The sequence below is a fragment of the Chanodichthys erythropterus genome, chromosome 13 (genome assembly GCF_024489055.1).
Source record: "Chanodichthys erythropterus isolate Z2021 chromosome 13, ASM2448905v1, whole genome shotgun sequence".
Taxonomy (NCBI): domain Eukaryota; kingdom Metazoa; phylum Chordata; class Actinopteri; order Cypriniformes; family Xenocyprididae; genus Chanodichthys; species Chanodichthys erythropterus.
In genome coordinates this window covers 27,574,248-27,590,524 of record NC_090233.1, presented here as the reverse complement: position 1 = coordinate 27,590,524, position 16,277 = coordinate 27,574,248, and the positions used below count along the sequence as shown (strand labels likewise).

Below are 16,277 nucleotides of genomic sequence, written 5' to 3'. Positions count from 1 at the left end.
AAGCCATACGATCGGGGATTACACTGATAGATTTCGCAATGGGTTCCTAGGGAGTATGAATGCTCACCTTCTCGTTCAAGATTCTTTAGCCGGTAGTTAGCACACCCAGGGGATGACAAGGCATTGAATTTTATTGTTCTAATAAAAGAGCTTCTGTAATAAAGAACACTGCTTGCAGCTGTGGGAATAGAAAACATATTGACTAGAAATGCTATGTAAAAGGTACTGTATGTATAGCAGCCTGGTTGAAATCAAGAAATTAGCTCTTGCACTGATGTCTGTCCCTTTTTCCATACATTATCCTTGTTCAACTCCACAATACACCTTATTCGAGAGCTAAAACAAAATATTGGTATTTGCAAGGAATTTAAACTAATACAAAATGGTATGAATTTTCAACCAGGTACAAAACAGCAAAAGACAAAAATATTAAAATAATAGAAAAATAAAACAACAAACAGCAACTAAATGTCAGAAATTTACTCAACAATGACTGTGTTTACCTGAATATTTGCCAAGATGGGCATTTGACCGTTGATGCACTATAAGCCATTAAAAAGAATTAAATTTGGTACTCAAGAACTGTTTGAGAAGCAACTCAGTGGTGCACACTTTTGGTGTGAGTGCGAAACCTGTGGTAATGAGTAAAATTATGTGCAATACCTGCAACCATCCGGAAATTCACTCATCTCATTTGCACCTGCAACACCAACACTGTTTAACAGGCGCAAATGAGACGAGTGAGTGAGAGGAGGCGGGTGTGTATCAAATTGTCAATTCGCCATTGAAGAGAAGAAAAAGCGAGATTGCGCATCTTGTATCGATACCGTAGAAAATTAGTTTTGAAATTGTTTAAGATAATTCAGTTTTGATACGTATCTAAATATCAATATTTTTGACAATACTATTCCATAGAACTAAGTAATCTTGATCTGCTCTGCACCATGAGACCATCCTCTCAATATCACACATCAAGGCCACTGGATGCTGTCTGAACCACAAAAGAATGCCAGTCAGGCTGTTCATCAGGTCAGGGCCTCTAAGCAGATGATCGTTTAAGCTGGTTCCCTTGTATCTGACAAGGCAGTCGAAGACTACATGAAATTTCCCTGGCTTTTTCAAGTGTGATAGACCCCATGATAATGGATGTACCATTTTTCTCCTGCTTTTCCTTCATCAAGTACTCTTTGTGTCACCATTTCCTGTTACTTCAATGAACTTCATGTAATGTTCTTTGTACTCCTTGTCCTTCACTAATCTCCGCTTGAAATGTTGAACTCTCACAACAGCAAAGGTTTGTTATTTGGAAGATAGAGTCTTTGCTTGAAGGGAAGGGGGATTTCCAAGTGGTTGTCTTTGTTCATTCTGATGTTTTCTCCTAGTTTATTCAAAAACACAATGTCTTCTTGAGACACTACCCTTGAGTATTTATTAGCATCTTTGAAAACTGACTCCAGCACTTTGATTACATCTGCGGGTGTTACAGGAGGAATCTCCTTGATAGCTATACTCTAACACATCAACACATCACTTTGTGACTCATGGTGCGGCAAGGAAGAACCCAGAATACTCCATCTGAGACCCGTGCAAACAGCTTATGACTTGTTGTCTGCTCTAATTATCACTTCTCTAGGTGCCAAAGCTCTGTAGCAATTCTATCCTATTCATAGACCAACCTCACAATCTTGAAATGGGGAAATTTTGTCTGTCAGAGTAGAGATTTTTGCATGTTTGTCTCGGAATGCTCTTTATATAATGAACGGCTGACCATAGTGATCCTTAAGTCTTTTCCACGCATCCTTGTAGGCTTCCTCATCGTTTCTGTATAAGATGCCTTCAAGAGTTTTCCTTATACTATCTTGGATGGCTTGTGCAAGGTCAGCATTAGAAGGTGGCGATAACGCTTTGCCATCGAGTGTTGAACTAACTGAGAATGAATACACAGGTTCTTGTGTAGGAATGCTTAGTTGCTGCAACCCATCATTCGGGGTGCGTTTCCTGAAAGCATTGTTAACCAACTATGGTCGTAAGTCCCATTGAACTCTATTGGTAGCGACGGAACTTGCGACCATAGTTCGCTTTGGGAAACGCACAGCTGGTTAGTCATTTACATTTACATTACATTTATTCATTTGGCAGACGCCTTTATCCAAAGCGACTTACAAGTGAGGAATACAAGCGAGTCGTCATGACGAGGCAAATAGACAAGAAGTGCTCATAATACAAGTTATAGGCAGTGCTCAGATTATCCTAAGATACAATAGAGAGGGATTAGAGGAAGTGAAAGGATAGGAATAAGAAGGGGTTTTTTTTGTTTTTTTTTTAAGATGAGGTTAAGTGCTCACGAAAGAGATGGGTTTTCAGCTGTCTTTTGAATATTGCCAGGGATTCCGGATGAAGGCAGGAAGATCATTCCACCAGCAAGGGACAGTGAATGAGAATGTTCTGGAAAGTGATGTCGTGCCTCTCTGTGATGGTACCACAAGCCTTTGCTCCCTTAATGAGCGCAGGTTTCTGGTAGGAGTGTAGACTCGAAAGAGTGAGTGGAAGTAGGAGGGTGCTGAGCCTGTGGTAGATCTGTAAGCAAGAGTCAACGCCTTGAATTTGATGCGAGCAACAAGTGGTAGCCAGTGAAGAGAGATGAAGAGAGGCGTGACGTGGGCTCTTTTGGGCTCGTTGAAGACGAGACGTGCTGCTGCGTTCTGAATCATTTGTAGAGGCTTGATTGTGCATGATGGCAGTCCAGCCAGAAGTGCATTGCAGTAATCAAGCCTAGAAATGACCAGGGCCTGGACCAGAAGTGGTGTTGCATGTTCTGTTAGAAAAGGTCTGATTTTCCTGATGTTGTATAGTGCAAATCTGCATGACCGAGCTGTCTTTGCAATGTGGTCTTTGAAGGTCAGTTGATCATCAAGGATTACTCCAAGATTTCTGGCCGAATTTGATGGGGTAATTGAGGATGTGCCTAGCTGGATGCTGAAATCATGATTTAGAGTTGGATTGGCAGGGAAGACGAGAAACTCAGTCTTAGCCAGGTTGAGCTGTAGATGATGTTCTTTCATCCATGCTGAGATGTCTGCCAGACAGCTTTAGATTCATGCAGCTACCGTGGGATCATCTGGTTGGAATGAAAGGAAAAGTTGTGTATCATCAGCATAGCAATGGTAGGAGAAACCATGTGCCTGAATGATGGGACCCAGTGATGTAGTGTAAATGGAGAGTAATAGTCATACATATCTGGTAAATAGTCATACATATCTAGTCTTGCTCTAGCTCCTCTTACCACCAATCTTTCCAACCCACTCGTTTGAGCATCAAGTTCTCTCCTTTACCTCTCTTCTAGAAGTTGTTTTAATTCCATTTGTTCCTTTTCCTCCACTATCGGTGCATATTCTGTTTCTTTTGCTGCAAGCTCTTTTGCTTGCCTCTATTTGTATAACTATCATCATGGAGTTCAGTACGGGTTGACTTATGGGTGGAGTTGACTTGGAGCTGATATGTGAGACTGCAGAACTCGATCAAGCAATTCAGGAAGATGCCCCTTTACTCTTTCATTATCAAAGTCTCCATCAACACCTGAGATCCTCTCATAAGCTATCTTTACAATGTCATTTGTCACAGCATCAATCTGCCTTCTTGTATCAGTGGGTGGAGTAACATAACTTCGAACCCTTATTTATGCATTCATTACATTGTCTCCTTTTTCCTAGCATAAGTATTGCTAGTTGACTCTCATAAATGTCTGTTTTCAGCTGCCCTATTGCCTTTCAAGCCTCAGCTTTCCATTGCTCATATGCATACATAAGCCTTGTCTCTGCCTTTTATTACTCCTCTTTTTGATACACAAGCATCTTTTCTATTGGAATTTGTTCACAACCAGAGCAGTGTGCTTCATCTCTCTTTACACCTTCGAAATGATTTTCTATCTCATCATCTGTATATCTGTTTTGAGAAAGTAGGAAATGGAAACATTAAAAATCCTTCACAGGAGTGCATAACTTGGACCCTTGGTCCACCAGTGAATGGAAACAATGCAGTAAGCTCTTAATGTAGGTTGAAATAAAGAAATTGGCTCATGCACTTATTTTTATGGGTGTCCCTTTTTTCATTTATTATCCTTGTTTAACTCCACAATATACCTTATTCGACCCCACAACACCATAAGAATACACATTCATAAAAATGAAAGTATTCTGCTATTTAACAACACAATCACAAAATTAGGACTAACATGATGTAACATAAATGACTTAATGTTACTCGTAAATCAAGCAAATGCATATAAAACATGCATAAATAAAATATATACCACATATAAATTCATACACTAACCTTTGTGTCCTTTTCAACAAGGTAGCCTATATAACAGCCAAAGCAATGCAAAACTAAAACAAGCAGCAACTGTCCTAAATTTAATGTAAACTCTGAGACCGCATGGTTCCTTGTCTCCGATTTTCTCCTTCTTCTACCCTTTGCTCTCCCGTCTCTTTCCCGAAAACCTCGTTTCAGAATAAAAGTCTCTATAATAACAGAGGGCAAAATAACATTTCAAAATAAAAGATACACATAACTAATATTAAGAGAAAACATAATTACGATACATAATGTTAGAATAATGTATATATCATTTATACATAATATTAGAAAGGATGCAAGGTCCAGAGATGCATTTTTTAAAAGTTTTTTTTTTTTTTACTTCATTCCCACAGAATGCATTTTTGCATAGGGTCTACCGTGCTGCTTTTCTATTATATATATATATATATATATATATATATATATATATATATATATATATATATATATATATATATATATATATATATATATATATATATATATATATATATATATATATATATATATATATATATATATATATATATATATATATATATATATATATATATATATATATAAAAACATGCACTAGACCGACGTTTTGAGTGTTGCACTTGCATCTTTTGCAGTCTTTTTTAAATGTTTAATTTCACAATAATGCATATTTTTTTATTCTACTGCTCTGATTTTTTCATTGTTTTTCCTGTCCTGGAGGACCCCCAAGCCCTGCACATTTTGTATGTCTCCTTTATCTATCACACCTGATTCACTTCAGGTGCTCATTAGTAGAGACAGCAAGACCGGTAATGGGTGTGTCAGAAATAGGGAGACATACAAAATGTGCAAGGCTGGGGGTCTTCCAGGACAGGTTTGGGAACCACTACGCTAGACGGTAGATCTTTTGACTGTTGCATGTTGATGGACTGTAGTGAGTTTTTAAATGCTTAGCTTAAATGTGAAATATTAATAAATAATCATCATTACAGCTGTTGAGACGGCATTCCTTATGTCACAACTAAGCTTTGAAAGCATGAGATCCCACCCACCCTTCAGAGCGCTTCCCAAAGCCACGCCTCCTTCAAAACACATGATGAATGCACAAAGCAGAGTCTGCAAAGAGTCACAAGATGAGAGACGGTGTTAAATAACCTCATGTCTCAAAGCACATATCATTGCAATAATAATGAACATAACTTACAGAGCTCGTATACTTGTACCATCTGACTGCAGCAGATTAATTGATAGTGCAGATTAATTGATAGAAATGAATAAATCCGAGTCTGAGGATGCAGAACACGGTTGCCATCTCATACTTACGGGATATGACAATGCGTGAATATAGCTTAAGCTCAATGTTTTGGTTCAGGAGCAACTGTAAAGGAGCAACTGTCTGTCTACAACTCTGCACAGCCATGTGTGTGTGAGCAGGGTGAGTGGAGGTATGAAAATACACATGTTGACAGGCAGGAAGGACATCGGTCCGAATGCAATGATTGGACAAACATTTTTTGGTCCTAAGACTTCCACAAATGATATATGTAGCCTACATGTTTTAATATTTAATATTTGAGTTTTTTGTGTCTCAACTCAAACAAGGCATAATATTCTTCCAAATCTGTGCCTGCAGGGGAAGGCAATCAAAGATTACTTTTTTAATTTGGCTGAGAAACACAGTTTGACTTAATGCAGCTGTACTGAGACTGTAAGTTGGTTCTGTTCGGTTTTCAACACTTAATAAATACATTCTTTTTCTTTTCTTCGTTTTTTCTCCCAAATTATTTTAGTGCTATATTTTTACATGTCATAGCTATGTAGTGACATCCAAAGCCATAGTAAGAGCTTGGGGAAAAAAACACTGAAGTAGTATTTCATGGCATTTTAATATTTGAAAACAGATTGCAAACAATTTCAACTCGATAACATGCTTCAGCTGTCCTCCGAGAAAAATGTACATTACTTGTACACCCAACTAAGCCTATATAAAATGAATAAACATTATAGTTTATTATGATTTCTATCAGTCTGTCTTTCCACAATCATTAATATCCTAATAAAATACTAATGGCAAGCTATTTTCCAGCTTAATCACTGGGAATCTGGGAACATAAAAACAGGAAAATTCCACGGTTTAAATTTGTATTCCATATTAAATGTGGTGGAGGTTCTTTTGTTAAAATGAATGTAAGATTTCTTCAGTTCTTTATGTCTCACCCTATCCTCATATGGGACATGTGTGTCATCACATGGGCAGGAAGTCTAGCCTACTCTGCACGTCAGTGAAAGTTTTTTCCAGGTAGTGAGTGATTGGGGAAGAGGCTGGACCAAACGGTCTGGGATTCGCATATAAAACCTTCTCCAAATACGTCTCCATCATATTCATATCATACAGACTCGGTCTGCTGAAGTCAAGATGCTCGGGAGCGATGTACTGTTGTGCTTCATCTTCTACAGCACGCTCTTAATCTTAAAGATGTACATCATTGCTATCATTACGGGACAAGTGAGACTTCGGAAAAAGGTGAGTTGTGAAACTTATTTAAAATACTTTTCATTAGCCTACTGCAAACACACCGCTAGCGACGCGACAGCATAACTGCAACAGTCGCGTTCATTGTAATGCAAGCGTTTCTTTGTCGTGTCGAGCGAGAAAAAGGTTTCTAATTCGAATAGAAATAGTCTGCATATTGCAACGGTCTGGGCTGACTTCTGAAATAAATGAAGGTAGTTGGTCAGAGATGTGCTTAACATCCTAGACAGATGTAAAAACTACTTGTTTTTGACAGGCGTTTGCGAATCCAGAGGACGCCGACAGACACGGAGGTGTGCAGTTCTGCCGCATCGATCCATACGTGGAGCGCTGTAGGAGGTAGGAGCACAATTCTACACACTTGCCCTAAATCCCTGTGATTTAACGTTTAATTTCACTAATTCGAGTGTATAGGTTAAGTCAGCAATTGACAACAAACGTATACAATGTAAACAAATACTTTTTTTTTTTTTTGCCATGTTACATAATGCATGCCACTGTTTATGAATAACTGTAACATTAGATATGGCCTATAGCTTTACATATATTAAATAATATATCAAGATTAAATGTAATAGATTAATTTTTGAAATCTCTACACTGTATAAATTGTAAAAAGAAAAGTTTGAGTCACCTTATAGGCTAATTTACATTAATAAATTATGTTCCCATAAGTTCCTGTGTGGAACACATTTCATTATATTTTATTTAAATTTCTTCTTACTTTTGTTATCAGATTTACATTAGATGGTTTTAAATTGGGCCTGTACATATTTACAGTTTGTAGCATTATTTTTTTGCATTAGTTTTGTGTGTAACGCTGATGGTACGCTGTCACTGTAAGTTTTACAGTGAATTTCTGGCAACCACACCTGCCTGTTGTTGTTGTTTTAATTTTTTTTTTTACTATGTACATTATTTACTATTTACTGTATATTTTCCATGTAGGCTACATGTTTTCCATTAATCTTCATAAATTAGTTTTCATTTATTGTGTTCACATGGGTTCCATTTTCTGACTGGAGAATTTTTCAAAATTTGTGTTTCTTTTCTATAAAAACGTTGCGTGTCTATATAGACCCTTTTTACAGACTGCAATTGTTTGTATCACGGTTATCAACATCACAAATCTGGTGCTGCTGCGAGGGTGTTTCTAATACAATAGCTGAGGGAGTGACATCAAATCTGCCGGAAATCTCTTGATATTTTTTTCTCTCTTTTGGAAAATAGTGGAAATGCTATAACTGATTTATTTTTTTGCTATTGGAGCAAATGGGAATACAAAAACTATATTTGCTGTCATCTCCCATCTCTTGTCTACTCGTCAACTATGGCAACTTCTGCTTCTGAAAACTCTGCAAATGTGAAAAGGGTCACACTTACGTTTCCATCTTGTTCCCACTGTGCCCATAGTTGGAAAAACTGTGCAGGATGTCTGGCAGATTAGTAAGTTTCTGTAGTACTGTCGAAGTCTTCAGAAAAGGAGTACTGGCATGCCTCAGTTTGAAAGTTCACAGGTCCTCTATATATGAAGCATTATGTTTAATTCATAATGGACTGTGTGTAGCTAAGATATCTTTCTTTATTTTGTATAATGATTAGTCAGTCACCATGCCTGTTTGTTCGAATATGTTTCCACAGTAGACTCTTCTCAATACCTGAATTTATTTTTGAGAATACATACTAAAATAATCATAGACTTGGCGGCCTGTTAGGAAACATTCATTATACTTTAAGCTGCAGGGTTTTTAGTGTTTGGCAGTCTCTAATTTATCATCAGGAAGCTCGCCTGTTCTGCCCATTACAGCCCACTCCACCTACGTCTGCACAATCGGAAAATGATAAAGATGTTATTTCAGTAGACTGCTCTGAAATCACTGAAAAAACATTGGCACTGGAAAGTTTTTTTCTGTTAGTGGATCATTTAAGGTATTCATAGATGTTCATTGGTGATTTTGAGGACCTGTGAGTAGCAGCTTGTGGTTGCCAGATTGGTAAAATATAATACGGTTATCAGCAAGTCCTGACAAGACCGTTATTTAGTGAAGAGGACGGTAATTGGAATGCATTCGCAAAGGTATTTCACTACAACTCAATAGCAAACAAATAACTGCAAGTGAACAGAAAGGAAGAAGGTGTTAAATAGATCAAATAGTTTGAAAGTTCCTGTTCGGATCAAAAACTTTATGTTGATGTGGCAGCAAAAATGACAAACAGGCACATTCTTGATCTTCTGAGAAACCTACAGAAGAAATACAAGTAAAAACACAAGACATTTCAAAGACTTTCACCATCATTATTATTATATTTTATTTAAAATAATGATTATTAATATTATTTAGCAGTTTGGAAGATTAATATAGAATTGAAAAGATGCATGGAGACAGGTTTGCGTATTTCAGATATTTTATAATCTCTTATTACTATCAGATTGTATTGTATAGGATCTAAAGCTAGAACATCTTCCAATGAAGGATGTGGAAAATAGTAAATAACAAATAAGTAAAAGTTATTTCCTCTTTTAAAATGAAATACCAGCAGAAAATGGAAAGTTCTTGTTGGGGCAAAGAGATGAGGAAGAAGCTGTGTAATGCAGGATTTCACAACGATGACCAAGTACTGCTATGTAACTGCTCTGCTGGGAAAATAATAGGAAATGTGACCATAATGTGCTCATGGTGGTATGAATGTCAACACATAATTAATTCCCTTAAAGCGGGTACAGGAAGTACTACAACTTCATATTGCTGTGATCCATTCATGGGACAGCCATGACGCACTGCGTGAGTGATTCAGAGTAAAAGTAAATTTATATTGCAAGATTATGTGATGTTGGCAATGCTTACTGTTCAGGCATGCTGCCATTAGACAGAGCCAGACAGTTTACAGCTGAAGTCTTGATTAAAACCAGATGTTGAGCGTACATTCCTCAGCTCTTGTGCCCTGAGAAAAGCAGCTTTTCATATGTATTTCCGCAGTCGGGAACATTAAAAATGCCTCAAAAGGCTATTCATTCAAATGCAGTGTAACAAGAATAACATTACCTAGAAGTAGTTGAAAGAGAGGCTTAAATGACAATGTGGGAATGCATGAGGAATGTGGTTAAAACTTGAAAAGAACTTACTCATGGTGAGCTATGATTAAACAAGCATGTCATGCTATGTTGTAGTACATCATTTACTGTATGAATGGCAACAAAATGTTTGTTTGCTATTACCAAAGTCATGTCTTATATACTTCCTCTACACTAACACTAATGCTGTTTACATTACAATTCTCAAAAGTTTTCCTACATTAATTTTACACTGTGTGTGTGTTTTTTTTTTTCCAGAGCACATTGCAATGATATGGAGAACATTTTCCCCTTTTTATTTCTCGGAGCCGTCTACTCCATGACAGGTCCCTCGTATGCAGTAGCACGACTTCATTTTCTGGTCTTCTTCCTGGGTCGAGTCGTTCACAGCATAGCATACCTGTTGGCACTTAAAGCACCGACGCGTTCATTTGCCTATGTCATCGCTCAGGTGCCTTGTGTTTCCATGGCAATACAGATACTCATGGAAGTAGCCTCATTCGCATAACCCTGTCAAATATGGAGTCCTGTGATTGGTCAAGACTTCTGGTTACAACTATGATGCGGAATGGTGCGGCCTCTCAAAATTTCACTTGATGACTGACATTTAATAGCTCTGCTCTGAAATCACAACATTCATTGCTGTCATTTTAGTACTGGACACTAGGGTTTGTATTGATGCAATGTGTGTTGTTGTATTGCCATTCAAATGAAGGTTATTTAATGTTATTTTCTTTTTTTCCCCATGATCATGTTTGCATATACTCATCATATTTACATATTTGAAACAACAGGCCTTAAAGCCCGTTCACACCAAGGACAATAACAATATAGTTCTAAAAATCAATCTAAATATAAAAGAATAGCAGAGTCCACACCTCAACTACAGTATAATGATAACGACACAAGAAAACAGTATTGTTAGAATCACTTTCAGAATGAATTTTTTTAGCTGATGAACGATAAAAACATTCAAAAGTCAATCAGAAACCATCCTGCTTTAAAGAGCATAAGCATTTAAAGCGGCAGACGAAAACTGCAGCATGATCTCATCCACTGATGCGGACGCTAATATAGTTGTTAAAGTTATGTTCTTGGTGTGAATAGACCTTTAATCTCCTTGAATGGACCTCCCGTCTATAGCGCAGCCATTATTTTCAAGAATTTAAGTGACCACCATCTTTTCACTTTCATACTGCAAAGTTTACACCAGAAATAACTGCTGAGGTCAGTTCAGAGTCCATGTGAGTGACTGTTCCACATTAACTTGTAAAAATTCCTCTGTTATTGAACCATAAGCCCTACAGAGCCCAGGCTTTTCAAATTTATTGTAGCGTTAAACAAACGCTGTTGCACAACCACTGCCCTTTCCTCTTTGCCCACTGGGCTTTGGGTTTACTGCATTTCAAACACAGCCGGGATCTTTGCCTGTCCTCAAGAACGATGCATACAGCATGCAAAGCTAGTGTTTTAGGTGAACAAGCTTTTATTTTAGGTTAAGGTTTTGGTAATTCATCACACAGTGCTTTTATTATATACAGTATTTATATATATATATATATATATATATATATATATATATATATATATATATATATATATTTTTTTTTAATGTGTAACTTATTTAGATTTTTTTCTAATATTGTATCGTTTGTGTAGTGATGTTTATAAAGAGATGATGAGAAAATCATAGTTTTTATAATAAAGGAATAATGAAAGGTTTTGTGTGTGCATGGGTAAATGTGATTTGTTGAATCAGATCAAGAAATGGGGGACAGTGGACTGCCTACATGCTAAAAACAAGAGCTGAGAGAGAAAGAGGGACAAAGAGAGAGAAAAATCTAAGGATATTGACATGAATTGCTGCCAAATAGGCAATTATAACACAGCAGACCCCATTGTTACTTCTCAGTAAAGGGAAGTAAAACGACTGACAGGAAAATATATATGGGTTCAAAAGACTTTGTGAGACAGGAATGTTATTGCTTAACATTAAAAAATAAACCAAATCTCCTGCACTATTACGTTATCATGAAAAACACAATATTAATTGGTTTGATGAAAACACCACTGCCGGCAATAGCAGAAGTGAATCAAGATGAATATGTGAAAGGGCAAGCAGAAGTGATCTTGCTTGAGAGCATGGAAGGAAGTGTGTGTGTGTTTGAGTTTGCATAAGAACCTATGTAGTCATATAGTCATCTAAAACATGCCCTGGCTTGTCACATGTCTGTTCACTTTAAAATGAAAATTACCCCAAGCTTTACTCATCCTCAAGCCATCCTAGATGTATATGACTTTCTTCTTTCAGATGAACAGAATCAAAGTTATAGTAATAAATATCCTGACACATTCAGACTTTATAATGGCAGTGAACGGAACCAACGAGTATGAAGCTCAAGAAAGTGCTTCCATCCACATCCATCATAAACGTCCTTCACATGGCTCCGGAAGGTTAATAAAGGCCTTCTGAAGCAAAGTGATGCCTTTGTGTAAGAAAAATACCCATATTTAAATAGTTTATCAAGTAGAATATCTAGCTTCCACCAGACCGTGACGTTGCATCAGTTAAAGGGTCCTGAACACATTTTTGAGCTGTGAGCAGATATGTATAGGCTGCACATCATTGAAAACCCTAAAGGTACTCATTATTTTAATTTATAATTTGAAATTAGTTATTTTTTGCATTTTTCAGAGCGATTTCTGTCTTCCGGTTTGAGAAGCAAAGTCGGAGCAACGTCACAAAATCTGACGTCATCGTGTACTACCGGCAAGATCCGGAGTGCTGGTTGGCTCCAAGTATGGGCTGGTCGAACATGCCGACGTCAACAGTTTCTACATTTATTCATGTGAAAAAGCACATTCAATCCAATCACTGTGCTGTAGTATGCATAAGACTATAATTGCGGTATTATGCACATGGAAGTATCACTTCTCTCGTCTCTGTCTCTGTTGTCATTCAGAGACATGGGTTTTATTTGTGTTTGTTTTCTCAGTGCTACAACAAAAATGCGTTTTCCTGCGACGCGTCCAGAGCAGAAGTTTGGGTGCATGTGGTTTGTTTTGCTGTAATCTACTATCACAAATGGAAAATATGTTCGCACGAGATCGCACTACAGCGGATAATTCAAATGTCACAAAAGTGCTGTTCATTCACCTCTGCGTTCGGACACGCGAGCCGTGTGTATGTTTCCCTCAGCACAGCAAGCACATGAGTGTTGTTTGTATTTTGCCCGCGATGCGGTCAGAACTGGAGTTTGAATACGAACACATGATATAGGCCTACACGTGGAGCGCGCATATGATCGATTTCAGCGCCGAGTTCTGTGATGAGTTTAACATGTGGATCATAGATCATAGAATAAAGTATCAGTTTTTAAAGTTTTTATAGACATATTTAACACATTCTCCTGCACCAAACATGAACCAGCATGGTGTATGCACACATATTTCATCAAGTCTTCTTCAAATGAAATATATGTGCAAACTGGACCCTCCCAGCAAACACAAAACGTTTTTACAACTTTTCACAACGTTGTATTTTGGTTGCAATTAGGTAATGTTGTAGTACAACGTTTTAAAAACGTTTTAAAAACGTTTTTTAAAATAAATAAATAATGTAACCAAAATAAAACGTTTTAAAAACGTTGTGAAAATACCAAGCTGGTATGTTTTCTTTAAGTAGTCAAAAAAACGTTAATATCACGTTTGTCTACTACGAAAACGAAACTATACCAAATTGCAACTTTTGGGAGACGTTTTATTCAGGTGTTAAAATAACGTAATCTGCACGTTGGAATACGACGTTTAAAAAACGTCATGACAGTACCAAAATACAACCATGTCAAAACAAAGACTATGCTAGGGCCAAAACACATACATTCTGTTTTTTATTATTATTTGTTGTGCAATAGCCTATAGCCTACTTTTATTTGTACACCACGTTGATCATTTCTGGTATATAAAACATATGTTTTCTTTAGTCAAAAAGAAAAAAAGAAAAGAAAAAGAAAACTTAAGTATTCTAAAGCTATATTATATTATATTATATTATATTAACCCCCCCCCCCCCCCCATATTCAAATCCATCAGTTACAATCCCCCCCCCAATATTTCAACATGAAAATCACAGTAGATCTATACTAAAATATGTATAATTCATTTATTTTGTAACAATAATTTTGTTTATAATCGAATATGTGTTTGTCATAATAAATTAGTAAAAAAAATACCCCCCCCCTCCATTGAACCGATTGGTAACGCCCAACCAATGCGCATCGCATTTTCACCAAAAAAACGCCAGTGGCGCTCTACTGTTTGAATGAATGAGAGCGGGTAGCACCAAAAAAGAAGAGAACCGCTGCCCAGCCGACTATATTAAACTTCTGTTCAAAGAGGGACGTTAAAAAGAATAAAGCATGTACTGAGAAGGAGGTATGAAAACATTGTAATAGTTAAGTACACTCCACATATATTTTAGCTAGCTAATCCATTGCAATTTAGCCATAACTATCAGTGTAACTGTAACCAATTACTAAAACAGCCATCTATTTTGTTACTTCATTTTTCAATAGCGTCTTATCAGTGACAAAAGTATTCAAATCGGTGTTTGTTTTCTTCCTTAATTAATCTGATTTTTGAATGAATTGGCTGAATGAACGATTTAAGTAGCTCACTCATTAAAACGTCGAATCGCTGCCACCTACTGGCGGTTTCAATATATAACATTATTTATTTTTAGAATCACTCCGTTATGTTAGAATTTGATGAATAGTTATATTCCATAAAGTTATGATAGATAGATAGATAGATAGATAGATAGATAGATAGATAGATAGATAGATAGATAGATAGATAGATAGATAGATAGAGAAGAAATAAATTATCCAATAACGCTACACATAAAACAGATTTTTTTTTTTTAATTAAAAAAAACACAAAAAAACAGGCAGCATACCAACGCTCAACCCCCTCAATGTTGAAACCAAATCTACGCCCTTGACTCCATCAGTAGTCTATTGTTTTAACGCTGTAATGTAAACGATAGCTGCTTAACTTTTGACATGTTTAATTGGCGTGCGCATTTAACATTTCGAGTCCCGTGAGCAATCGGATTGGAGTCACCATGGAAACGGGGGCGGCAACCAGGCGGCAACTCAACCAACTGACAAGTGTCAAGCAAGAGCACGACCGTCTGTCACTGTTATTTTCACTGCTTTCAGGTAAGTTTAGTGCCTAAAATTACACAAATAATACATACAACTGTTCTTGACACGTTCATACATGTAATTGACAAGCTTCTGTTGAATATTTTCTTCATAGAAAAGGTTTGTTGTCTTTGGAAAAAGATCGTTAGAATCTCAACCGTTAGGCTAACTTTAAGAGGTAGACTAACTTGACATAAACTCTTATTTATGAAAGTTTGGGCTTTTAATCACATTTTATGTGTAGATTAGAGGTTTTGATAGTTTTGTAAATGATTTTCTGGCAATTTGTCAATGGATGATTAGAAAATATAACTTAAAAGTATGCGGTGTACTGTTAATCGGTGACGTCACTTATATGGAGCGTGAAAATGGGGTGAAACTAACGTTATTTCAAACATGTTTTGATATTTCATGGTAAATAAATATTGATTAAAATTGCACTGTGATTTCAGGAGCGTCAGATATATGAATAATTTATATTTATTGCGTCCAAACATAATTAAGTGACATTGTATGAGGAATACTAAATAAGTAAAGCTACAAATGTAAATGCTGGCATCTTAAGACTTTTTTTTACACACACACACACACACACACACACACACACACACACACACACACACACACACAGACAAACACACATAGCCTATATATAAATATATATGTATATATATATATACACATATATGTATATATATATACACATATATATACACACATATATATGTTCTGTATATTATTCTTTCTCATTTCTGCATTTCACCTCTATTCTATTTTTTTTTTTTTTTTAATAAACCTGACATTGAATACTACATTTTGTTGGCCCTGTGACAACTTGTTTATGTTCCTAGATTCTTCCATGTTAAAGTTTGATCAAAAGTTTATCAAGTATTCAAAACATTCATCAAATATTTTTTGAGTCCTCTATGGCCATCTTGTTTAACTCTGCATTGAGGACACTTGGTATAGAGTTAGCAACCTACAGTAAGGTCCAACATAATTCAAAATGAGACAGATGATAATAAAAAAAGTACTGAGCATTGTGAATGTAAGAGCCTCACATTATATTAATAACAATCATTGTTGGTGTGTGAATTGCATTTCAGGGCAGTTTGTGAAGACGAGATGC

The 16,277-nt window shown here is 36.5% G+C and overlaps 1 protein-coding gene across 1 annotated transcript; it reads left to right on the top strand.

Moving 5' to 3' along the window:
• The first annotated feature begins 6,681 nt into the window (after positions 1 to 6,681).
• On the top strand, positions 6,682 to 11,654 carry ptges (prostaglandin E synthase). Its single transcript, XM_067407920.1, has 3 exons — positions 6,682 to 6,859; positions 7,125 to 7,207; positions 10,200 to 11,654. Exons 1-3 carry the CDS (start codon positions 6,752 to 6,754, stop codon positions 10,447 to 10,449), a joined length of 441 nt encoding a protein of 146 aa, XP_067264021.1. The 5' UTR covers positions 6,682 to 6,751; the 3' UTR covers positions 10,450 to 11,654.
• Positions 11,655 to 16,277: the final 4,623 nt, after the last annotated feature.

Coding starts and splice junctions, on each gene's coding strand:
- ptges (XM_067407920.1), top strand. CDS start 6,752: ATGCTCGGGAGCGATGTACTGTTGTGCTTCATCTTCTACAGCACGCTC. Junction 6,860..7,124: donor AAGTGAGACTTCGGAAAAAG/GTGAGTTGTGAA, acceptor TGTTTTTGACAG/GCGTTTGCGAATCCAGAGGA. Junction 7,208..10,199: donor TACGTGGAGCGCTGTAGGAG/GTAGGAGCACAA, acceptor TTTTTTTTCCAG/AGCACATTGCAATGATATGG.